Genomic DNA, 25669 nt, shown 5'->3' with positions numbered 1-25669 from the left:
GGCAAATCTTATGGTTCAACAGCTCTTTATTTCTAGGCCTAATTTTAGCAACAATTTGAGCTCGTTGCTACTGTGCAGTAGGGTTGGAAAAGACCTGTACAGTGCCAGGACTGTGCAGTGCCAGGACTGTGCAGTACCGGCCGTTATTATGCAGTCATTGATTACTTGCTAAAGCAGCAAGTACTTAATGACTGTGCAGTAACAACTGTGCAGTTGGGTGCATGTGTAGACGCACCCAGGATGTGTTCATTGAAGGCAATATATGTACAATATCAAAGAGCAAAATCTTGGTATCTGAAGTTTATTGAGGTTTTTACCACTGGCTTCAATGAAACGCAAATTTGACCCCAAGAAGTCAATGTTGGAGTAAAATGTAAGAAGCTAGAATCAAAAGACAAGACCCTGAAATGTCCAGGGCACATTCATTGCCTCATATAGACAGTGAGAGCTGAGAATAACTTGGCCCTTGTCAGGATCTAGCCTGTTCTTCTTGAATGCTTTTCCCACCCAGAATTGCTGGGGTAGATTATGAGGGGTATTTCTGCGGAAAAGCTAGTGATGCTGTAGCACTGATTCCCACAGAAATGAAAAGAGAAGATGAGGACGTATGTGGGTTATGTGGCGAATCAGTTGTTCTGGCTGCACAGACAGGAACACAGCAGTGCCAGCTATTCATCTTTTTAACTAAGCTGGTAGCAGCCAAGTGGGAAGAGGGAAGGAAGACTTCAACAGGGTGATTTGTTTCAAAACCCATTTGATGTTGTTTAGCTATCCCTTACTGTTCAAACACAGGTGTGTGGGGGTTCCGGTAGCTTGGCCATTGCAGCCAAAATAAACATTGGAAATGGATGGTGAGGTGGTTTATTTTTGCTGCTTCTGTTGAGTGAATTAGTGCTGAGCTGCACTGACAGCCCCAGAGACTGAAGCCCTCTGTTCGTGCCCACAGTGGTTACAGCTATGCCTGCATCCCACAGTGTTGCTCTGATAGACGGCTTCATCTCTCAGTCCTCATGTCTGACTTTGCAGGGCAAAGGAGAATTCAGGCTCTGCAGTGAATGGAGGCCTTGGCTTGTCTGCTAAGGCTGCCAACAGAGAGGCCATTTAGTACAAGTGAGATAGGACTGGGGGAAGTGGACTGTGTTCACAGCAGTTACAAATTTGCAATGAACCTGATGGGAAGTTGGGAAATCAACAGCTGGGCATTAACATCTGGGAACTTCAGTGAATGGTGGGAGGGAAGGGAAGGTTCTGAACTTCTGTGCAATCCACAGCTAAGGTGGTGCATCCCTAGGGAGGAGCAGATGGGATTGGTGGGCTTGCACCTTGTTGGGTCATTCATATCCATAGGTGCAAAGTGGACAGCTGTGTGGTTCTGACTTGGTAGTCTTTTCCAGTCCTCTGCAAGGGTGTGAACGACCTCACACCATGTTGGGCAAGGGAGACTGAGTATATTGTAAAGCAGTGTGAACTGTGAGTTGGGTTTTTCTGACTTGTCCATACACCAGTGTTGTACTACTTTAACTGTGCTAGCACAGCTACGGCACTACAACCTCTTTAACATGGATGCTGTTATATTGGTACATATGTGCTCTTGTTAGTATTCCTGGATGAGAAGGAGAATAAGGCATACTAGTATAAATCATCTTTATATTAGCATAATTGTATCCATACATGTCTTCTACCAGCATAGTCAATCATCCTGGCAAAAATGCAACATTTTTACTGGAACAAAATCTGGATGCAGACCAGCTTTTGGGCTGTATTCTCCAAGAGTCACTGATTTCCTCTGTGGCTGTGAAAGGGTCTATTCCACTCTAAACCTTGCTTTCTCATTTGCAAATGAGGAATAATAATCTCAGCTTTGCAAAATGCTTTGAAATCCTCTGTTGAAACTCTATATAAATGCAAACTCTCATTGACTGAATGTATGTTTAAAAATCACATGCATAATATTTCAATTCTGAAAGTACTCTATTGAGCCTCTCTTCTTGCTCTCCTTGAAAAGAAAAAAGAATTGCAAAAGTCCTTGATAATACAGCAGTAAGGATGATGATTAAAGTCACAAGAAGCAGGAAATGCAAAAATTAGTTAGTACAACAACATTATCTCAGCTATATTGCAGTTAGTAAGATAATGTTATCCATTTTTGTAATTATGAGGGCAGATCAATGTATTATTGATTATATTGTAAATTGTATGTTATTCATTTAAGCAGCTGCTTAGTTCATGAAGGTTGAAACATCGTATTTTATTTTTTAGATCAAAGTGTCTCCTTGATCCTATGGGTCCCTTCTGGTTCTACAGCTCTTTAATTCTTTTATATATTTTTTATTTTAAAACTGATATTTTTAGCATTTTAAAATCAAACAATAGAATATTTTGACTATTACACTGTGATATTGTGTGCTGCTAGAGGCATGTCACAAATTAATATAAAACAAGCAAAATAGTATAAAATATGAAAAAGATACATTTTGAAATGAAAATTTCTAAAATGATTTTTAAAGAATGTTTGGTTTGTAGGATTTTTTCTAAATATGTGTTTTTCTTCCAGTTTGGACCCCCCCAAAAATAATCAAAATGTTGACATTTCCTGCAAAATAGAAATTTTGTATTTCAGTCAGCTGTTTCTAGGGTTGCATTTATCTAGGATTAAAATGCGGTTAAAAGGGGCATAAAAATATCTTAACCCATTGTATAAACCAGCAACTCATTACCAAAGATCTCTCTCCCCCCACTTGTGCATCTTCCCTGGGAAAGATGCAGAAGGGCAAAGGGAAAAATCCGCCCCCATACCTCAAGACCCTGGAGGTGTGGGCATTCAGTGAGACGAACCTTTTCCCAGTAACTCCCTGTCCCCTCTATTTTTATCTCAGGGGAAGAGAAGTATCATTTTCTCTGTACATGGTGTTTATAACTCTATTTCCCTCTGACTGATGCCTGCTTCCACACTCCCTTCTTCTTCTCCATCTGGTTTCTATTGTAGTTTTAAATGAGGACAGTTTGCCTGTCTGGCAGAACAAGCAGGGTCTGTGTTACAGCAGCTGCCTCATCCAACTTCCAAGCCTCCAGCATAGCTTTAATTATAGAAACTCATGAAGACTGAATTACCCACCCCCATTTCGCCCTCTCTTCTTCTCTCTCTTTCTTTCTCTCTCTCCCTTACACACACACACACAAACTCACTGGCACAAGTTGCTACAGAGTTCAAATCCAACTCTGTACTTCCTCAGAAATCCAGGGTTTTCTTTGGCTCTTTATGGCAGGGGAATCCTCCTGCAGTGTGCTTATTTGGATCTCAACTTCCCAAAACTCAGGTTTGATTAGACACATTGTTTTGGTTCTGGTTCATTCCTAGGAATGACTGAAAGAGTCGATCTGCCAGAATCTCTCATACTGGGGAGGGAGAGTTGGCCAATGGCCGCTACCTTTGGAAGCCTACTTTTCCCTAGTGTCCTAGAGATTACAGTTGCTTAGCCCTGATTTCAGGGCAGTAGGTTCTGCAGAAAGAGAATGCTTCTTTTGCTTTTGTTTAATAGAAATGCTGCACTTTGGGGCTTGTTTTACAGGAAGGTGATACAGTACATACACCACTTGGGACCTGAGGTTAAGTTTGTCATTTTTGGTCATAAAAGAAATGAACCCCATCTGGACTTTTTTGGACATCACAAAACCCCCACATGATTTGGCACAATTGACCGTTTCTATGCAAAAGACCTGGAATAGCAGGAAATTATGTGCATAATGATGGAGTGTCTTGGGCCTCTTGGCAGAAATGTTTTAGATGTCAGGACTTGATTTGCGGGGGGTGCTGCAGAAGAAAAGTAAGGGGTACTGGCAGAGCTGTGCAGGGCAGGAATAGCGGGGGTGGGGAGGGGGAGGGGAGGTGGGCACTGTAGACAGTAGCATATGTGGACAGCCCATGACCAGAAAAGCAGGACCCGAGTATGCATTACCTAGTTCTGCTCTGCTGGGTTGCCTCCATTGCTGTCAGCACCTTTGTTTCATGAATGCTGTCTCCACACAGATGTTTAAATAAAAAAAAATACATTGAAAAGGTTTGCTGCTGACCTGAGGCCCCTCAGGTCCCTTCTCTTGCTCACTTGGCTTCCTCAGATGGAGTCAGTTCTTACAGTGGGTATGTAAGAGGCTCATTCACCTGCCTGATACTTCTTGTTGCAAGTAAACTCCAGGCAAGCTTCAGGCTCTGAAGAGCTTGTAATGGGCTCTTATTCTGGGAAGACCAAAAGGTTATGTTTGAATGGCCTTTTAATACATGGAACATTTTTTCTTGAGTTTATCTTTTATCTCAATAATTAGAGACTAATATTTTAGGCACAAACCATATTACTATGACATTTAGATGAGGGGTCAGCACCGTTTTTGGGCAGTGTGTCAAAAACACCTGCAACCTTGACTTGTAAGATGTTGGTGTGCCAGGGGAGGGTGGTGGGGCAGCTGTGAGGGGCCTGATTCTTGTGGCAGAGCAGCCTTAGCGCTTTCCCTGCTGTCTGCTCTAAGGCTCGTGTGCCCACTGCCAGCAACAAACTGGACAAGGGCTCCACAGATCCCAGTGAAGCTGCTTGCAGCTTCCAGGCTGCCTGCTACAGCTAGCCTGGGCTCTGGGCATGCCCCTGCCACCTGCCAACCCTCCCTGCAGCTGGTAGGGAGGCTGCAAGCAGCTGTACCAGGGTCCATGCAGTCCGGGCTGGACTCACTGGCAATGGTGGGTGCACGCACACCTTGAAGAGGACAGTGGAGAAGGGGTGGGGACTGTACTGCCACAACAAGCACTGGGCCCCTTGTGGCCTCCCTCCCACTGTCCACCCCCAGGCACACATGTCAAGCAATATGCCTTTGCATGCCACTCTCTGGCATGTGTGCTAGGGCTTGCCTATCTCTGATCTAGATACTTTCAACTGTTTTTTTTCATAGTCTTCACTATTTAGCTTTAACTTGAACATAATCTTTCTCTTCCTCTTCCATGTGGCAAGTAGTTATTCATCTGCCTTTGCACCAGAACAGATTTGAAATTAATATGGATCTATCTTAGATTATTGCTATTGCTGTTATCATTATTAACGTATTTCTACTGCTGTTGCTCTTACTATGTTAGGTGCCATACACATACAGTTCCCGCTACAAAGTGCTTGCAGTCCAAATAGATTCAGTTTGTCAAGATGGGAAAAGCCATTTGTTGTTTTAGCTATTTATGTGCAACATGCTAATCACAGGATGTGAGCACCTGCTAAAAGATAACTGACTCTCAGTCCTACTCAAAGATGGAAGGGTCTTCTGTTTGTTTCACTCTCTCTTCTCTCTGTCAAAAGGTTTTTAGGAGGGACAGGTGGAAGGAAATTTCCTTCTTTAACCATCTGTCTCCTTCCACATCTGTTATTAGTGCAGCTGCCCCTGATGGCAGAGCAGTGCTAGTGTGACTGTGAATGGGTGGGTCACACCGTTCTTCTCGAAGGCTGTGAGACTGAGTTATCATGCAAGGCAGAGTTCTGTACCCATGGTACCCGTGCTGAGAAACCTCTGTCTCTTGTTCCCGTGCATCCTGGATGTTATACAGGCTGCTTCAGCATTCCTAGTGAAAACTGTTATTATGGTAGAGAAATAAGCAGGTATTATGGTAGATGGCGATGGAAGAATAGTTCTCATCCATCTGCTCAGGGGACTTCAAGACCATCCCAAGGTGGTACAGTGAGTCTTTGCCTCTAAAGATCCACACAAATTCTCTTCTCTGCCATCCCAATGAAACTCCATGGAGATCTCCAGAGGGGAATCAGATCTGTTTAGATCATGGGACTTTCAGGGTAATTGCTGATAGGCCTTTTTTTGGTTGAGGCATTGCTGGAGTTCTGTGTATTTGAGAGGACCCAGCCACACAATTGGGACCCATGAGGACACCCTTACTCCGACAGCAATGGCAGAGGAGTGGTAAAGGGGCTGACTTCCCCAAGCAGCAGGGACTGTACTAAATCATCAGTTGGGGCTTACTGATGTAATCACCTAGAGAAGCACGTAAGAGAAAAAGAAGAAGGGCCTCCTTGCTGAGTGGATGGAGATAGCTCTGACACAGCTAAAGTCTCTTGACTTTCATGTCATGTGGCAAATGCTCTTAATACTCCTGCTTTCAGGAAGGGGGTAGCTTAGGGAAACTGTAAGGAGCTATACAGATGGGATTTGTTTCACTTGGCAGCTCAAAGGGGTGATAAGCGTTTATGCCTTGGTGTTCATTTAATTTGTGTGACTTGTCAGTATGCTACTGGAAGGAGCGATACACTTTTTTATATAGCCAACTAAATATATATTAAAACAGATGCCTGGAAGCGCCAGCTACATTTAGAGCTGGGAATATTTCTATATTTCTCTCCTGTGCATTTGCATGTTCATAACTTTTTCGTAGCAGTCACCTTCGGTGCTGAAATTTTCCATGTTGGGTTCTGCTCCAAGATGTGTTATAGTATGATTATTATTAGCGGGAGTTAAGTGTGAGGAAAATCCAATTTTTCCCCATTTTTCTCTTTTAGTTGTGGGAGAATGAGTAAAAAAGAATGTTTCCTGTTGGGAAGCAATCAAACCAAAATCTCAGTGACCCTGAGGCCAGCTCCTGTGGTTAGGTTCTCCTGAAGTCAGTTCTGTTCCTACGTATGGGGAGCTGTAAAGTTGGCTTTAGGTTATCTTTGGGCCAGTCTGATCCTCAGTCCTGAATTGCTTCTTGAAGTGACCATTCTGGCAGGTGGGGGGATTGCTGGGAAGCAACAGTGTTCAGACCATACCTCCTTCTTCTGCATCTCATACATGGCTCCTGAATGAGGAATGGTGCAGACGTGATAGAGCAAAGTCTGTGGTACGTGAAGGCTCCACTGTGGTGGGAAACCTTGGTGGCCCACTTAGTGAATGTCTAGTCCCTTTTTTGTGTGAAGGAGGAGATAGAGCAGTTTGACACCGAATTCTTGGTATGGGCAGAGACCTTGCTGAAGACCAGTACTTTGGCTTGGCTTGCTTTGTAAGGGCTGGAGTGAAAATGATTTGAAAGTGAGGAAAGTCTCATCCAAAGTGCCTCAGAGGCATCTGCCATGGCTTTTCACAGAATGCAAAGCTGTCCACCCCCTTTGTGCTCTCCACAGTTTTTCACTTTGCCTGGTCCCTTTGTGGATGCTAAAAGGGGTGGTGCAGGAGTCTTGCTTTACTAAATAGCAAAATACTTGAGAATAAAAATAAATAAATAAATACAGTTTTGCTAATGGCCCTTATTCATCATTTCCTAAGATGCCACTGTATCCATATGACCCTAAATAGTCCCTAGGAAGCTATATACCTTGGCCCACTAGAGATGCACAGCAGCCCCTCTGGGAAAGCTCCCTGGACTCCTCTCCTGTGCATTGGAACTGCATCCATACTGTTACACTCAGCCCTGCCTTGGACTGCCAATTTGGGGCCCTACATGTCTCAATTGTGTGCTAATGTGATATTATGATTGCAGGCTTATAACCACAAAAACTCAGGCAAGGATCAGCCAGAAGCTTTCACTTTGTGGCATTCCACAGATGCAGTAATTGCTGCGCCTGGCTTTCTGGTTAAATGTCTAGCTTAATCTATTACTGTTTGTCTCTGAAAACATACAGGATGCTCAGTATGGCTGTGTTAATGCTCCTGTAAGGAACCATAACATCTGTATTTACTCACTGTTCTGTGATCGTAATTGCTCAGGTTTAATGTTGTGTTAATATAGTTTCCAGCATTGAGTAGGGAACAACTCGGCTATTATTAGTAGTAGTATTGTTGCTGAGTGTCTTATCTGGTACTGTCATGACAGATCAGCCCAAAAGAATGATTGGCTTTTATACTTGCGTAGTGGGAGAAGCCAAATCTCCACACTTAAACACAGATGAACTTTGGGTCGAGATCTGGAGATGAACTGAGTTGCTTGAGCTCATATCTACTCTAAGGATCAGCTCTACTGTTGTTATTGGTTTGGTGGAGCTCTTTTGAAGCTGATGGTCCTCTGTGAATCTGGCTCCTTTTCCAATTTGATCTCCCCTGTCTAGGTGATGAGCGCTAATCATTTGAGTACCTTGGCTCTCAGAGAAGTGCAGTATTTCTTTAATTTTCTCCAAATTAATCAGACCCGTTGGCTCAACACACCCAATCTGGAGATCACATAAGAATAGCTCTTCTGGGGGGATTCCTGCTACTTCATGTTTCCAGTTAGAATGAAAACACTTTCCCTGCTGGAAAAAAAAGCCTTTTTTGATTTTCCAGGTATTTCCAGAAAAGCCTTCTTGGCATCAGGCTCAGTGATTGTCATAGCGGATGAAGACTGTAGGTACTGCAGTGCAACACCATTGGGTTATTTACTGACTAGCTCTCTGAATCAGTTTGTGACTACTTTGGGGGATTTTATATTTTTCATTCTGTATTATGTCCATTTCAATACTTTTCCCCATTTGCTGCTTTATGAGATTGACTCCTTAGAGGCCCGTCATGAAATGGTCTCTCTCTGCTTTCGCTGCTGACATATTACTCTTTTCCATTCTCAGTCCCCTACGTGCTGAGGAGCTGTGCGGAGTTCATTGAAACTCACGGCATTGTGGATGGGATCTACCGGCTCTCTGGCATAACATCCAACATCCAGAAGCTGAGGTAAGGGCAGATTGCCAGACATGAAAGAGACTTAGTGGTACTGCTGTGTATCATTTTCTAGGACTTGTCCAGGCATTATGTTGAATCTTGTCCCTTGGTGGATAGCAAGGGCAGCAGGGCCAGGCTTTGGTAGAAAGGAGTCCTGGATTACAGGCAACCTTGGTTCCTAAGGCTGGTAAAGCCCAAAACCAACACATCTTGTGTCCCAGGAGAAGCATTTCCATCTAAATCCATTAATGGAGAAGCCTGGGCATATCCAGCTCTTGACATAGAGATACCTGCTCTTGCTCTGAGTAGGGCAAAATCCCTGTATGTCAGTATTGTGGCCCAGCAGCAGAGTTGTGTGAGGGAAGCCAGAAACCGAATGAGACTTGGAAACTGAGCCCAGGACGTGTTCTGGTAGGGACTGCAGGTAACACAAGGGCAGATCTGTGCTCTCCAGCTTCTCCTGTTTGTTTCCCTCTACCTGTGACAGCCAACCAGGTATGGACTACTGCCAGTCCTATTCTTCTACTCTGTTATGTCTCGGTCTGTGTTGTTTCAGGCAGGAATTTGTTTCTGACCAATGTCCAGACCTCACAAGGGAAGTTTACCTCCAAGATATTCACTGTGTGGGGTCACTCTGCAAGCTGTACTTCAGGGAGCTGCCCAACCCCCTCCTCACTTATGAACTCTACAAGAAATTCACGGTGAGCCTTTTTTGTCTCTTCACAGCCCAGTGCATGGACTTGGTGTGTTAAAAATTTTCCAGTGATGGCTCTTTTTGTGTTTCAGTCTCCTGCTGGCTCTGTTTCTGGTGTGTATGTGTGTTTGTCTATACATATGTACATGTATACATACATACGTACATACATATATGTCTATACAGGCTGTATCTACACAAGACACTGACTGTGCAGTTGTTATTGTGCAGTCATTTAGCACTTGCATACCCAAGTACTAAATGATTGTGCAGTATCTGGTGTTGCTGCATGTGCAGTAGCATCTCCATATGGCTTTTTGGTGATGCTGACTGTGCAGTAGGTCATTACTGCTGTGCAGCAGTGTCACTTCATGGTTTGTGTCACATGATGCTACTGTGCAGTAGTAATGAGCTACTGTGCAGTAAGACTGTTGTGTAGATGTGGTCACACACATACACACATATACACCCCCCCAATATATATATGTGTGTGTGTGTGTGTGTGTGTATGTGTGTGTGTATATGTGTGTACGTATATATATATGTATATAAAACGAGCCATCCACATTCCCTCTCACTTTGTCTATTGCTTTCTTTTTTTTCTGTTTCTTTCCCTCTGTCCTTTCCCTCTTTCTCATACTTATAACTTCCTTTCTCTTTGTTGTACACTTCATGTTTTCCACTCTGTCTCCCCCTCGCCCTTTTTTTCTCTCATTTATTTTTTTTTCTCCTTTTGGATTTGAAGTGGCAGTTCAGTTTGAAAGTGACAATTCTGGAGATGCTGTGGGCCAATAATTGCCTTTGAATGCAGAGGACTGCACTTGCTGGCACAGGAAGCTCCATCTAGTTGGATGCTCCCGTCTCTCAATGTCCCCTTTCCTCCATTACTCTTTCATTTTGTGTTTTTTTTTCTCCCATGTCTTTTCTTTGCTTACAATCTTTGTGAATGCCAGTGGATAATAATTCTAATCAGGAAGGCCTGGATTCCTTGTTCTCTGCACCTTGTGAAGTCATTTGCATCAGTGAGTGCATGGTGAGTGCAAAGCAGCTGTCTTTCTGGAGCAGTGGTACTTTTCACCTAGTTTGTACTGGCACAAATGAGGGTAGAAGATCCAAGGGAACGGAGAGTCAAGGCCAGAGTGATCACATCATGAATGTAAGGAAGATGTCAGCTGTTTAAGCAGAAATCTTTAACCACATTTAAAGAGACTCAAAATTCAAAGTGTAATAACTCCATTCTGCCAACTGACTGTGGATTACTGAGGATACAGTTGGGGTCTGGGAGCAGAAAAATAGACCATGAGCCCTGTAGCTGAGCTTCTTTACATCAGTGTTGAGGTCCATGGTTGGAGCTTTATATGGGATGCATGATTTGATGAGTAGAAATATTTTATTACATGCAGCACAAGTACTGACTCCTAGCTAAGGTAGCCTGACGCTTTCCACGATAACATCTGGTTTTGGTTGCCAGTCACTTGTTCAAACTTTAACCAACACTTTGAAGTGAAATTTTCCATGCCAGGGATCTGCCTTAGGCTGAAGTTTTGGTTTCAAAGGTGATAAAGTTTGACAAAGTGATAAAGTTTGACAAAGTTATAGGAAACCGAAACAGGGGCTTATAATGGGAAGGTAGTGTTGAACAACCTTAATTATAGGTGTTGCTACCTGTAGTGTCAAATGATGTGCACAGTAAAATACTTTGCTGTCCTTTGAGATGAAGGGCACTATGGGAAAATTCTTCAGTGTGGACACACTTATATTTGGAGCCCTTGCAGGAGGAGAATCTTTCAAGAGGGCAGCAGCTGCTATGCTGTAATTGTTTTGAGTGAATAAACTGAGAATGATTCAAATATAGCAAAACCATTTCAACTTTAAGTTCCCCATGGGGTTGTGTAGCCAAACTCTTGTTGACATCAGTGACAGAGGGAGTCCAAAGCACCTTTAAAAATTGGTTTCTCGATCTTAAATTAGGACTACAACATCAAGATGCTCAAAGTTAGTGAGAATGTAAAAAAAAAAAAGATATGAGGTATTTTTTGATTATTATTTATTGAATAGTGCCTCTTTGTGAGCAGCAAGTGGCAAGCATCATTGTGTCTGCCAGTGCTGACTGATAGACGAATGCTGAGGAGGGGGAATAACAAGTAGATCTTAATGACATTTTTAAGTTTGCTGAGAAATGCAGGCTTGGGGTGACTGACATTATTTTGCAAATTTGGGTCAAATTTGATGAATAGATTTGGCCAAAAGATAAAAGGTCAAAAAGTCCAAATCTTTCACAATGTCTAAATGAAATGTTTCAGCTTTTCATTCTGAAAGCCACCTTCATTTTGAAATGGATCTAAATTTGATTTCAGCAAGAGAAAAGAAAAGGGGTTAAAGACCACCCCCCAAACTAAATGAACTGTTTCATTTGGGGCTGAATCAATGGTTTCAGTTGATCCAAAATAAGTACTTTATTCACTTCACCAGAATATCTGAAATATTTTCCCTTTGAGTGAACCTAACTTGATCTTTTTTCTGACTTTTGGTTCAGCCATTGCACCGAATTATACTGACAGATCAAGAGAAAACCCCTCAGAAAGGGAATCTGATTGAATCTGCGATAGGTGGACAGCTCTGCAAAGACAGCAGGGTGCTGTTTGGAGCCAAGGATGTGTGTTAATCTCATCCTGTCTGACTCAGTGCTGTCTTGGACAGGGTATGGGCACAGTTTTGAGTCACCACTGTGATTCAGACATTAGTGGCCTAAGAAAAGCATGTTTTTAATCATGAGGGAAGGGTTAGCCTTTTTGCCCCAGCTATGTCAAGTTTATGTATATAATATCCCAGACAACCTTGTTGGATGTTTATGGATGTTTACTCATGCAGAGCAATGCTCCCCAATTTCCTATATATTCCAGCTGGTAATGGATATCTGTCTGCTCTGAGCTTGACACTGGTAGGTTCACAAACACTAATACAAAGATTAGTCCATCAAAACAGATTGACAATGGAAGGCCTCATGTCCTCCCCCGCCTCCAGCTCTACTCCACAAGCTAGCCGGGAACTAGGGTGAATGTCCTCCAAACTGAAAACTTGCAGCACAGTCAGTTGTGTAAACAGGTGACAGATCATAAGTGCCCTTGACTGTGCATCTGAACTCTCCTGTCTCCAGACTGATCTCTCCCTGTTTACAAGGTGAAACTTCCAACTTCAGATATTAATGCTACCTTTAAAAACAATTTAACAAACAGCTGTTAGTTTGGTCCTTTAGTCTGGTATGCTGCAATTCTTGATATTTGTGCTTAGTCATCTGTCCTGAAGACATTCCCCAATTTTATGTACTAGCTCAGATGGATTAGCAATTATACAATTTTATGTCTAGCTCAGATGGATTAGCAGCACAGCTTGTGGTTCTGAGCAGGTCGTTGCCTCCCTTGGGTCACCAGTCTTTTGCTGCCTGTCTCAACTCTTCTCCCCGGAAGCCTGCAACTAAAATCTGTGCTTATTTACAGCTCTGTAACACAGCTGATGTCTAGCATTTCAGATATATGCACAGAAGTCTAGATGCTTCTCCCCCTCTATCTCTGGTCAGTACCATTAGCCAGCAAATCTCACAGGGAGAATGTGCTTTCTCATTCCTCTTGTTTCTGGGATGATGGGAGTAGGGGTTTTTAAATATATTTTTAATAATACTTCAGCATTCCCAGTGAGGGTTTCAAACAAAAGAAAAACTGAATAGAATTTGGGATGGGTTCACAGCGTTCAAAATTCCAGAAGTGGAGTTTCCCTAGATTTCAGGTTTTAAGATCTGGGCTTTCATTTTAGTCCAAAGCAGAGGTGGTGCCTGATGAAGCCCAGATGTGTACCTCCTCAAATTCACAGAAGTCAGACCTGGTCTCCTCCTTTTTCTGGTGCTGAACTTTGTGAAGGTCAAACAACACAGCAGTAGAAAGGTCAGCCTAACCTCTTCAAATGGCAAAAATAGCTCTAGCCTTGCTTTGAATGAAGGGCACAACTGGATCATTTTTACTCTAAATAACTCACTAGTGTCAGCCTCCATTAAGTGTTTTGAAGTTGCTGGCAAGTGCAGTGTTGGTAAATACATATTCCTTATCACTGTGAACTTTCCTAGGGAGATGTGTGATTCAGGCTATTTAAATTGGTGGCACATATATGCAGTGTTGCAGAAGCTGATAGTCTGGGGTCAGTGATTGCAGTGGTGCTCCTGTCAGTGACTTTATTGGTAAAGCTGGCAAAGCCTGTTGTCAATGAAGTGAGAGGTCTGGCAGTGGACACCGTTATCTGGCATGGTCATGGTGATGTTGGAAGTGTCTGTGTGCCTGCAGTTGTGTGCTGGCAACAGATTTCAGCTGTCTAGTTCATCACTGGGTTCACAACCCTGGGGCAGTAGGGGCATGTTCAGATCCATTGGTGAAGTTCATTTCTGGCAGCAGTATTGGTGATGCTGGTCTGCATGTGATTTTTGCATAAAGAACAGCTTGGAAGGAAAAGAGTGGTGACTGGAGTTATGATAACAGAATTATTATTTTGGATCTAGCAATGACTGTGAATAGACAGGAAGATGCTCTTATGGTTGTGGTTGATGATTTCAGGTTAGTAATACTTAGGCAGTTGATGACTAGGGCTGGGTAGTTTCCTTCCTCTGGGTTGCAGCACTACTAATGTCCTCATGTAGACAAAGTTTCCATCAGCAGCATGGGCTACATGTGTCTGTCACTGAACTTGCTCCAGCATCCAGCAGCAGCGGCAGTGTGGGCAGGCAGATCTGAGACAGTGGTGCATTGTTTGCATCTTGTGGTTAGTTTTCTCCAGTTGCACTGCTGAAAGGGAATAGCTGACAGACAAGTAACAAAGTGGCGATGAACTCCCAGGAATTCAGACAGGAGTTTCTCACAAACTTGCTCAGTTCCTGCTTATCAAAGTCGTCTCTAAGAAGAAAGTGCATAACCTGCATCCTGAGTAAGCAAATCAAATCCCTAATTTGTTAATTAATTTATTAAGCAATGTATACACTCATATCTCTGAGGCACCTACCATCATAGAATTAATTCTTCCATCCCACAATACTATATGAGCTGTGGTATCTACAGATGAAAGTTAACAATAATATTGCTCATTTTGATTTATATATTGCAATAATTTTCATCTCCTAAATCCAAATTGTTTTCATTTCACAGAGCTTGAAAGGGACCGATCTTATTTTTCAAAATTGTTTGCATTTTTAAAATATATATATATATATATATATATTCATTTGCTCTTTCCTGTCCTCTTCCTGTTTTTGCCCCAATCATTGTTGTAAATAAAAACAAGAAACACTAAAACAAAAATGAATTTTTTAAAATGTCTGGTGGAAAATAAAAGGGAATAGTCCAAAAGGCAAGAAAGGAAATGGTTCTCTTAATTAAAGAGGTTAAAGTGTTTAATGAACTAACTCCTCGTCTTTCAACCCTGGACTTGCGGGCAAGACCATACAGTGAGGCAAGAAAATATTGTTATTCTGGTAGGAAGCTGAAATTCCCACTGAGTTGGGAATGGAAGTCCTGAGAGGTAAATGAGACAGGGCTACTTCTGACAACTACTCATTTTCTGTACATGCATCTCTTTTTGTCACTTTTCTGCTCCTTCTGAACTCATTACCTCAGTCAAATATTGTCTTGTCCTGCTACTTCTGGTCCCCCATGGACTGTGGCAGTCCACCATCTGAGCAAAGGCAGCTGATACCGCTCCCTCTCTACTTTGGGGCTGAGGCCAGAGCAGAGGAGCACTGGAACACTGATCAGGCATCTCATGCCCTCTTGAGCTAGAAGAAGAACAGACTTAGACAGCCTGCAGGACTCCAGGCTGGCTTGGGATGGGTGATGGCTTGTATTGTATTGGTTGTTACTTCTCTTTAATTGACTAATGTGTTTCTCTGAGGAAAAGGAGAGAAAGAGAAGCGTGCATTGGTTTTGGGGATAGTAATGGCCTGCTTTGGGAGAGAAGGGTATGGGCTTGGGAGGGATTTCCCTGGATATAAGGCAGGGGAGTGGAAGGGAGTAGGGATGGAAGGGAACATGGAAAAGAGGGGGAAAATGTTGTTTTATTTTATGGAAGTAGTGACTGTAGTTGGGAAGTGAGGGTGGGTTGGCCAAGGGGAATGCTTGCCTAGGTAAGAGGCCAGGGATCAGAGAGGGTGGGCAGGGCGGGGCAGATTGCTTTTGAATTTTTTAGGACAGCTTTTTGGATACTTATTTTAATATTTCATTTTTTAATAAGTTTTATAGATTCATAGATTGTTAGGGGCTGGGAGGGACCTTGTAGATCATGGGGTCCGGTCACCCTGCACTAGGCAAGAAAAGACAACTGGGGTCAAGTGACCCCAGCGAGGTGACTGTCCAGTCTCCTTTTGAAGATTTCCAGGGTAAGTGACTGCACCACCACTGGAGGGAGTTTATTCCATAATCTGAACGCCCAACAAAACAACACAGTTTGTTTGTCTTTTATCGCAAGCTTCTCTGAGCCTTTTTTGGGAAGAGTGGCACACGAATCAAATAAAAAAAATAAATGAACAAATAATTTATTCCTCCCCAGGAGGCAGTATCACACTTCCCAGAAGACCAGCAACTGGCCCAAATCCAAAATGTCATCCAGGAGCTCCCATCATCACACTACAGGTAAGAATTCAGCCTCTGGGGTTGTAAGGGAGTTATTCTTAGCTGATGAATACAGAACCCTGGAGTTCCTTGAAATCCTCAGGGTACCACACAATGTTAGCTCCCTTTGGTGTGCAAACATGACTCACAAGTGAAACCCAGAGGTATGAAATAGCTGCACTGGCTTTCTACTACCCCACCTGGCTGGTTTTCCATTTACACAAACTGCAGCCATAGAGGGATGAAATCAGGATCCTCTGCACCAAAACGCAGGGTTGAGCCGGACTGGAATTCTGTTAGCTATTCTTAATTAAGAAGTTGCTACATCCTCCACTGGTAATTGGAGACATGGTCACATGCAGCTTTTTCTTTCTCCAAACCCTTGCAGGACACTGGAATACCTGATCAAGCACCTGACTCACCTGGCTTCCTTCAGCAACATGACCAACATGCACACCAGAAACCTGGCACTAGTGTGGGCTCCTAATCTCCTCAGGTACTAGAGAACTTTTTTCCATTTCCCTCCCAGGGCCCTTCTGTAATGGTGCAGGAGCACTTGCAGGCAGTCTCTCAGATTGGTTCCACTAATGCAGCAAAACTAAATCATGGAGCAAAGTAAAGACAATTTTAAAAAATCACTCTAGTTAAACAATCTGAGGATTTACTCCTGAGCTTCCAGCAGGGGGAAATTGTTGGTTTTTAAACAGTGCCTTATTTGGAAGTTGACAGAGTTCATTTCAAAGTAAGGAGTTTATTCACCATTATGGAACAGAGGCAACTTTTTAGGAACGTTAATGCTTGAGTGGGATGGGATAGAGTTGAGAGAGAGATTGTAGCTAGGGAATAGGGGATGCTAGGGCAGTGAGGTGAAGCAGAGTATTGAAGACTTTAATCCAAATCTGCTGTGGTCACAAGTGAAACAAGGCTGAGGGCTGGAAGATAGCAGCTTGGGGACCATTGCCAGGATCACAAGACTACCAAGCAGTTTTTTGTCTTCTGTATGGTAAACTCTGTGAACAGTCCCAGAAATGTAACTACAAGAGTTTGTGCAGGTGGACTGCAGGGTGGGTCACATCATGACAAAAAAAATGTTCTGGGGGAAAAATGATGAAATACTTAATCTATTTTTATTTTGTTGAAACTTGAATTTTCTGGCACTTTTATTTGAGAACAAAATGCTGGAAGACCTGTGTGGAGAGTCCAGGACTAGATTAGCTGAGGGTACTGCAAGGAAGGTTTAAAGGGTACTGGTGGAGCTGTTTGGGGAGCCCAGAAAGGAATAATAGGGGGAAATGCATGTGCCTGTAGGTCTGATGTGAGCTGCATTGGCAAAGATGGGTAGATGTCTAAGAATACAAGCAGTTGCTTGAATAACTAACTCATTCTTAAATTGCAAGCAGGGCAGAAACTGTCCTGTGAGTGGATCAAATGTCGAAACTATTGAGCATCACAACTGGGCATTTAGCACTCAGACATTTCCATTCCAGCTACTGTCCTTCTTGTCAGACAACTTGAAGTCTGTTTCCTTTTGCAATCGATTGTAAGTGCAAATCCCAAGAAGGATAAGAAAGAGGCAGGCAATGGAACTACAGTCTCCTTACATGGTTATCCTCTTGGCAAGGCCTCAAGCTGTTATCTAATACACCAGTCATTAACTTTACAAAGGGTCCATTGCCCAGAGGTAATTTCTTCAGTAACACTTTGACATGTCAAGATAAGAAATGCTTCTCTGCTGAAAGAGAGGAGAGAAGGTAAGAGCGCAGGAGGGGGAGCAAGGGGAGGGATATAGAGGCAGGCATAAAAAATTTAGCATGAAAAAGGAGAGCTGAAGCTAACTCATGAGGTTCAGACAGAATCTCCCCTCAAATTTGATCTGGTGGTTTTGTTCAAATCCATCTTATGGAGCTAACTTCAACCCACAAAGCTCCCATCTGAGTCTTGAGAGTTTGAAGGGATTCTGCTATCCAGTGTTGTGGTCCGGGCCCATCTCTAACAGAAAAGGGACAATGAGAAGGTGAAAAGAGAAGGGCATGTAGATGGAAACAAGAGAGGAAAAAAACCTTCTGTGGAAGGAAACCAGGTGAAACTAAAAAGTGGAGTTTAGAAAACAGTCCGGAAAGGGAATGAAAAGGTAGAGATGATGGATGAAACATGAAGGGAATAAAGAAGGAATGGAAAGGTAAAGGAGGAATGAAAGGAATGGAAAGATACCGTAAGAGAAAAGGTGCAGGAGACACAGCAACAGACGGTAAAAAATTCTCATTCAAGCCACAGAAGGAAAGGACACTACACAATTCATACTAGAGGAAAGCTAAAACAATCATGAGATATAGTGTCTTACCGTATTTATGGTTGCTTCTCCCATCCCATGGTTTAGATCAAAGGAGATTGAGGCTATAGGCTGCAATGGGGACGCGGCCTTCCTGGAAGTGCGAGTCCAGCAGCTGGTGATCGAGTTCATCCTGAACCATGTGGATCAGATCTTTAACAACATAAAAGCCAGCTCCATGGAGAATGATGGTAACTACTTCCGCTGCTGCATGCATGAACCACCAGACCTCTGCACCTCTTTCTACCAGTCCCTTATCACTGTAGCTTCTTATCAACTCTCCTTAGTTTACCCTAAGCCTCCTTACCTGTGCTCCACCCTCCACTAATCATAATACCTCTCACTGACATTACTGACACCCCCAGCTGAATCATGAATCCTTCCCACAGATGCTCCTAGACCTATCAATATCCTTCTCACCAATACCCTTCCTTATCCCTTGCCTTTTTCTCTGGACTCCCAACAATATTTTTATTTTCCCCACTTCTAAGGCATAACCATATTGCCTAAAGATCCAGTATAAGCCAGGCTCCCCATCCACAGCTCTCCCATATGCCTTGATCCTGATGTGCAGGGGCCCCATTCTTTGAACCCACTTGCCTGTGGCTCCAGTGAGCCCTCTAGACTGAGCTGCAGCCACCTCAGTTCTTCTGGTGCTAGTGCAGTTCCCATGTGCTTGTTTTCCCTTGGAAGAAAATGAGGGCCACAGAGTGAAGGATTCTATATTTGGGTTGTTTCCAATAGTCACAAACACCATGATGGAAGGACTGGCTTGCCTACAACACTGCTGGTGCTTTATGTAGCTTTTGACTTCCAGATCCCCCACTCAGAACTGGCCTGCTCCAAGTCTCCCATCCAGAACTGGCCTGAGTGAATGAACAGTGTGGACCTCTAATGGGGGTCTGGAGGCCTGTGGAAAACACATTGAGAGGTTCAGCCTTGTTCTAAGTGGAGAAGTCTCCATATCACAGACCCCACCAACACTGGGATTAATTGTCTGCCTTGATGGTGGTAGCTTCAGGACTGTAGAGGCTGGGCTGGAAGGGACCTTAGAATGTCACCTCCAGTCCAACCCCCTGCTCAAAGCAGGATTGTCCCTGACTAAACCATCTCAGCCAAGTGCTTGTCTAACTAGCCCCTAAAAATTTCCCAGGATGGAGATTCCACAAACTGTATTGGTATCCTGCTTAACCACGCTCGTACTGAGAAAGTTTTTCTTAATTTCCAGCCTAAATGTCTCTGGTAGCATCATTGCTCCTAGTCTGACTTCAAATTGGACAAGGTCCATTTAGGGCAAGGCTGAGAGCTACAGATAAAGCAATGTGTGGGAAGCTACATGTAGATAGAGACTTCCTGGCTTCAGGACCATCAACTGGGGGCCCTCCACACACACTAAGATTTCAATGTGAATGCAAAAAAAATAATGTCAGTTTTCAAAACAGGCCTTCCTTGAAATGACTAAGGTAGAAGACAGGTAGTAGAGAGAAGGACGAGCCACAAAGTTCGGCCCTGGGTTCAATCTTCCCCGATGTATGGGGGAACAAGGGTCCAAGCAGGTCAAAGGGGTACATCTTTTGCTGTGAGGTAAAAGAAGCAACCCAGGGTAATAGAGAGCTTAGCTGGTAAACCGAACCCTGCTGGGAGGCACTGTGTTATGCTTGAGAGGGATCCTAAGACAGAGGTCCTGTTGGGCAAGTACATCTCTGTGCAAGTGTTTTATGCCCTGCCCGAAAGGACCTAGCTGAGAGCCCTAGCTCAGGTCTGACCTCCTGGGGCTGAAATTTTGCTTTTCCTTTTTCAGAGAGCATGCCAGTGGTGAAGAGTCTTACCCTCCCCTCAGCCTCCTTGCCCATGAAACTGGTGAGCCTTGAAGAAGCTCAGGCCCGGAGTCTGTCAGCTTCCCACCCTGCCCGGAAGGAGAGAAGAGAGAACAGCTTGCCTGAGATTGTTCCGGTTACTGGATCCTTTTTCCATACTGTCGTTGATTTACCCGACAGCAAGTAAGTGTCCAAAGCAGGCTAAAAAATAAAAATGCCACCTAAGAGACAGACAGGCAGAACACCCGTATCTTCTGATAAAGTGTGACAGTCCAAGAGGGAGAATCTGGGTAGAGTGAGCCCCTCAACCCACCCAGTGAAGGAAATGCAACCATCCCAGAGGGAGGAGGTTGTATTTCCTACCCTTAGGGGGGGAAAAAAAATCGCTGTTTGTGAGTGTTTCTGAGTGTGATGTTACAGCCACACTGGGCTTTGGGCTCCCACCCCACCTCAGACCAGAAACACGCCAGCCTGTGCAGGAAGGATTGATTGTCTTTTTATGCTCAGGGGCCACTTTGCATTTGGCTGGGGTGGGTTGACTGGCTACAAGGTCTTAAAACATCTGTTGCAGGAGCTCCACCTGCTGGTGGCTGCCTAGTGCATGACAGTCTGTTCTCAACAGCCACTGGTCCTGTCTCTGCCAAGCAGGGCCTTGAGGGGAAATTTCACTTTTGCTGTATGATTAAGTGATTTTTCACAACAGGGCACCAGTGCTGTGAGCAAAAGAGCCTGACCACAAGCTAATTTGCTGGAGCTGTCGGCATTGCTACCTACCTAATCTAATAATGCATACCAACAGCACTTCCTGACACTGAGATTACAGCCTCTACAGCAGAAACTCATTTTTCTAGTGATCCATGAAAACTCTTAGCAGAGTTGTTTCTATAAATTTACTATATAGTGGAACAGATCCAGCTCCCAGAATACTGGGGAGCATGGTAGAGACAGCTTACTCCCAGGAAAACACAAAAGGGGGTTGCTTGTATCTAACATCTGGTGGCATCTCTTTTTCTCTATACTGTGGCAACAATGAGCTTTGCTCTGATCTCCAGGGGTCTTTTGAAGGGGACACTCTGTCTCTCTAATGTCCTCTTCTGAGTATCAGAATGATAGAGAAGACAAATTGCTGAGGCAGAGAGATGCATGGAGCAAGAGTTGGTTGATGCAGTATGAACAGAGAGAGACTAGCAGGGAGGCAAAGACAAACATCTACACTATAATCAAGGAAAACATGCTACAGAGGTGGTGGGTTCTACAGTTTCAGGCTGGGATTTTCCAAGGGAAGTAAGGGAATGAATTCTCAGCTCTTATTGAGGGTCACAGGGATTAAGGAGACCAGTTCCTTTGGGCCCCTTTAAAAATCTCTTCCTCTTGGCCTATGTCATATATGCCTTGCCCATCCCAGAAGCCAAGAGAGACAGAGAACTAAAGAAGGGCAGAGGCTGAGACTATTGGGGGGCAGAAGCGGAGGCAAGCGGGGAGAGGGAAGGTAGAGATTCTCATGGTGTGCCAAGCAGAGGGAGGTCTTTCCTGCTCAGATTCGGGCACCTGTCACTGACCTGTGTGTTTTTCCTTCTAGGAGAAAATTATCCACCAAGTCCAAAAAATGGAAGTCAATATTTAACCTGGGCCGGTCTGGGTCAGAATCAAAACCTAAACTGAGCCGAAATGGCAGTGTCTTTGTGAGAGCACAGAAGCTGTCTGGTGAGAAAGAGGGGTTTTGGTTCATTCCCTCCCTCTGCCAGCTCTTTCAATCTGTCCCATAGGCTGGTTTAAAGGCAGCATTGGCACAGGATATAATCCCTTAATGCTAATGCCACAAGCTTTAGGATACAGATTGTTTTTTTGAAGAGAGCAAGGGAGCCACATAGTTGAACCCTTGCATCACAGGCCATTCTGTTAGCGTTGCAAAGAAAGTAGTCACAGCCAGACTACATCAGCCAACTCCCATGAATACTCCATTGTGGCATTGGAAGGAACATGCTTCATTGCTCAATACCCATGCATGGGGGTTGGAAGGACTAGCTATTGTTGCCTTGGATCACTTAGATAAATTCAGCATCCCAGATACAGATTGTGGGGGCCCATGCTTGTGGAAATGTTCTCCTTCATCACTTGGCTTGGCTCCATTTCCTAACACTTTCTCCATGGCACTGCGAGTGGAGAAGTCCCATGACTAAGAGACCATTAAAGAGCCAATTATGGTCAGTGTCCTACTTTCAAAAGGATCTTTGTGAAAACTGGCATCCCATGTTCCCTGGCTTTCTGCCCTTCAGTGGTGCAGTGGAAATTATTATATCTGCTAGGTTTTAAAGCAAAAAGATGTCTTTCCTAATGGCCAACACATCCCAAACTATGGATCCCCCAACACTGCCATCTAACATGTGCACTGCTGCCAAGCAGCATATCCAGTGTTGCTAACTCAATGCATTCAAAAATCATGAGCCTGGTTCTAAAAATCAGGAGATTGGCTTAGACAACATGGGGAGGGTTTTTTTTAATAATACATTTTGCACTCTTTTAATTAGCCTTCTGGTGCTGGAGAATTTAGAAGTTGTGTGTTTTAGGCCTTCTCTACAATCATCAGAACCAGAAATTCGTTTTGTTCTTAAAAAAAGAAAAAATAAGTGGGCTTGCATAATCTCATGAATTCAGGAGTTTGGACTTTAAAATGAATAGAACAAGGCTAGCTATAACATTGCTGAAGTTGGAACATTCCCTATGCTTTGTTCAGTTGGCGAAGTCCACAGAGTAGAAATGAACTTGAACCCTAGTCTGCATCTGCTTGACCATGGGGATGGTCCTGACTGAAGCTTAGTTACATTTTCACTTCCATCCTGGTACAACTTGCATAAGCTGTCTATAGGCACAGGCAGGAAACCTGCAGGAGATCATAAGATAGGCTTTGGTAATGCTTTAACCACAGGACCATTCTGTCCTAATAAGAAATATTTTAAACAGGCTTCATCCCCAAACTACATTTTCCAGTTTGGATCTTACCTTTCCCAAACCTGGGAGACCAGGGTTCAGCCTGTACCAAGTGCTGTCCTAAAGGTCAGCACTGAGAGAGACCAGGCTGCTTGCTTTAAACCCCAGGGCATGAAACCCCAGATCCTCAAAGGTATTTTGGTGTTGATTTCCACGGGCATAATGGATCTAAATGCCTTGATGGACCTGGGCCTCTGTGCTTTTCCCTGGTGTTAGCCCTGCACTCTGATCAGAGGCTGTAATGATAGTGTGTTTTGCAGTTAGGCTGTGAACTGAGAGTCCCCAGGCTCTGAAATAGATTTCTAAAATTGATTTCCACAGAGAAAACAACAATTCGACCTGCTAAAAGCATGGACTCGCTATGCTCCCTGCCTGTGGAAGGTAAGATGCTGGTAGACTGTGTACTCTAGCCCTATAGCTAAGGGCCAGGCCTGTGTTTTCTTAGTTGTCTTATGTGTCTGCAGGCGTGTTGGACAGTGTTTGTGTTTCCATGGGTGGTCGCTGACTTACAGGTCTGTGTTCACTTATTTCTGTGCCTGTGTGTCGTTGCCTGCCTCTCCTGTCCCTCCATGGGCATGCACTCTTGTCCCCTCCGTGTTTGTAGGTTGCCATATGCACCTGGACATGAATATGGGCCTGGATGGATATCTGTTACTGACACAATTGGCATAATTTGGTTCTTGGTGGGCACCAGGTCCCTTTTTGTGGGAAGGCAAACTAGAAAGAGGACATGGCTGTATAATTTCCCTGTAGCCAGCCAGCAAAGACCCTGACAGGGGTGTCTGGCAGGGATAGTTGAGTGAAAAATCCCAGATAATTGCTGTGAGAGGGGACCCTGTCTGGCTGTAGTTCCTGTCCTGGGTAAGCTGAAAGTGAGTCCTGTCCACTTCCCTCTACCAGGGATTCTGGAGAGCTGTGGGACTCTGGTGGGTCCTGCCCTTGCTCCAGGGTGTACTGAGGAGGGTTTCCCTGAGGGCAGTGATTGCCATCAGCACTCCTTTGCTGATCATCTTGTTCCTCCTCTCCCCCCAGGGGAGGATGAGAAGAGCCGGTTCAAACGCACAGTGGCTGCTGGAGGATTCTTCATTCCGGTGATGAAGGTGCGGACAGGAGGCACGGGAAGCTCATATGACCTCAGCAAGGAGAATGAGTGGGACCGTGAAGGGACCATTACAGGAGCCGTGGGAGGTTCAGAGCACAGTGGGGACAAATCCTCCCCCACGACCTCTCAGGCTTGGCTGCCCCCTGAGCAGCTGAAGGTATTCCGGGCTGCAGAGGACCCTGAGAACGAGCAGACCTCCCCGAAGATGTGTCGTATGTTCTACACCTCAGAGGTGGCCGCCAAGTCAGGCTTCCCCAGCAGACTCTTCCCTCTGGAGGCCTCCCCTCGGCACCAAAGGAAAGCCCTGACGATCTCAGAGCCCTTTGCTGTCTCTGTGCCCCTCCGGGTGTCTGCAGTCATCAGCACCAACAGCACCCCATGCCGCGTGCCTGCCAAGGACAAGCCGGTCCTTTCCAGCTTGGAGGAACTGTGTCCCTTGGGGGCAGATGGCTCCACCCACACTGCACAAGAAGAGGAAAGCCATGCCAGCCCTGAGCAGGCCACAGGCAGGGAGGAGAAGCCACCTGGGGATGAGATTGCAGCAGGTAAAGCTAGGAGCAGCAGCCAGTTTGCTAAGCAAAATCTATGCGGGGCTGAGAAATTGCTCCATTGCAGGGAATCCACTGCATGAGGACTCTTCCAGCCAGTGCAGTCAGCATGGCAGTGAAGAGGCCCATAGCTCCCAATGGTAGAATGTGGGTGGGGAGAAGCTCATGGGCCCAAATGGCATGTAGTGGGTGGTTGGAGTGGGTGGGTGCCCCCAGTACTTCCAGTGCAGCCTCAGTGTGAACTTCCTCCTAGCAGTGCTATGACTGAGCCAGCGGGCACTCAAAAACCACATAGCCTATATCACATTGGCCTATATCAGTTATAATGGGCTGAATCTACACATCAGCATTACCTCTGCACTCTGTGGCAGGCACATGCCCCATACTATGAGAGGTTCATGGAATTCATCTGTGTCTCCAATCTAGGTTCTTCCATTGAGAAACTGCCAGCAGCCAGAAAGCCTGCACCTTTAGAAACCCCTAAACCAACAGCAGAAAACCAGGAGCCAGTGGGTGCTGGGAACAACAGTAGCATCAAGAAAAGCCCAGCGCATGATGCCAGCCTGGCTCAGGCACCAGCATCAGAGACCCCAGCAGAGGAGTCCATGCACAGCCAGGTCAAGGTGAAGGAAGGCCTATCAGAAAGGGACAACTGGCAGCAGGAGATCTCAAGGGCTAAAGAGGTGGAGGCCTTGTTTCTCAGAGAACTGGTAAGGAGGAACCTATGAAGAGGGGTCGAGGGATGGATATAATGCTTTCTTACTGGGGTAGTCTGAAATATATCTGTTCTTTGCAGGTTGCAGACAAGGCTAGGGAGCTTCCTAGCATGTCTACAGATAGACAGCTTCATGCATATACACTAAGCAGGGGTAGACATGGCCAGAGGCTGGTTTACTTTCCCTGCTTGCTC

At 44.6% G+C, this 25669-nt stretch overlaps 1 protein-coding gene across 2 annotated transcripts in view; it reads left to right on the top strand.

The window, feature by feature from the left end:
• Window positions 1–25669, top strand: part of ARHGAP31 (Rho GTPase activating protein 31) — a 100348-nt gene that overhangs the window by 37703 nt on the left and 36976 nt on the right. For both annotated transcript variants that reach the window (XM_090056650.1, XM_090056660.1), the window contains exons 2-11: window positions 8550–8652; window positions 9197–9341; window positions 15914–15996; window positions 16364–16471; window positions 18353–18495; window positions 20106–20304; window positions 21701–21825; window positions 23431–23490; window positions 24142–24756; window positions 25186–25469. In XM_090056650.1, the coding sequence (XP_089912776.1) occupies window positions 8550–8652; window positions 9197–9341; window positions 15914–15996; window positions 16364–16471; window positions 18353–18495; window positions 20106–20304; window positions 21701–21825; window positions 23431–23490; window positions 24142–24756; window positions 25186–25469 (1865 nt within the window). The remainder of the gene's footprint in view (window positions 1–8549; window positions 8653–9196; window positions 9342–15913; window positions 15997–16363; window positions 16472–18352; window positions 18496–20105; window positions 20305–21700; window positions 21826–23430; window positions 23491–24141; window positions 24757–25185; window positions 25470–25669) is intronic.

This window comes from Crocodylus siamensis, chromosome 1 (assembly GCF_052110815.1).
Source record: "Crocodylus siamensis isolate JL-2025a chromosome 1, ASM5211081v1, whole genome shotgun sequence".
Taxonomy (NCBI): Eukaryota; Metazoa; Chordata; order Crocodylia; family Crocodylidae; genus Crocodylus; species Crocodylus siamensis.
The sequence above is the reverse complement of the archived record's forward strand: the minus strand, read 5'-3'. Positions and strand labels throughout refer to the sequence as shown.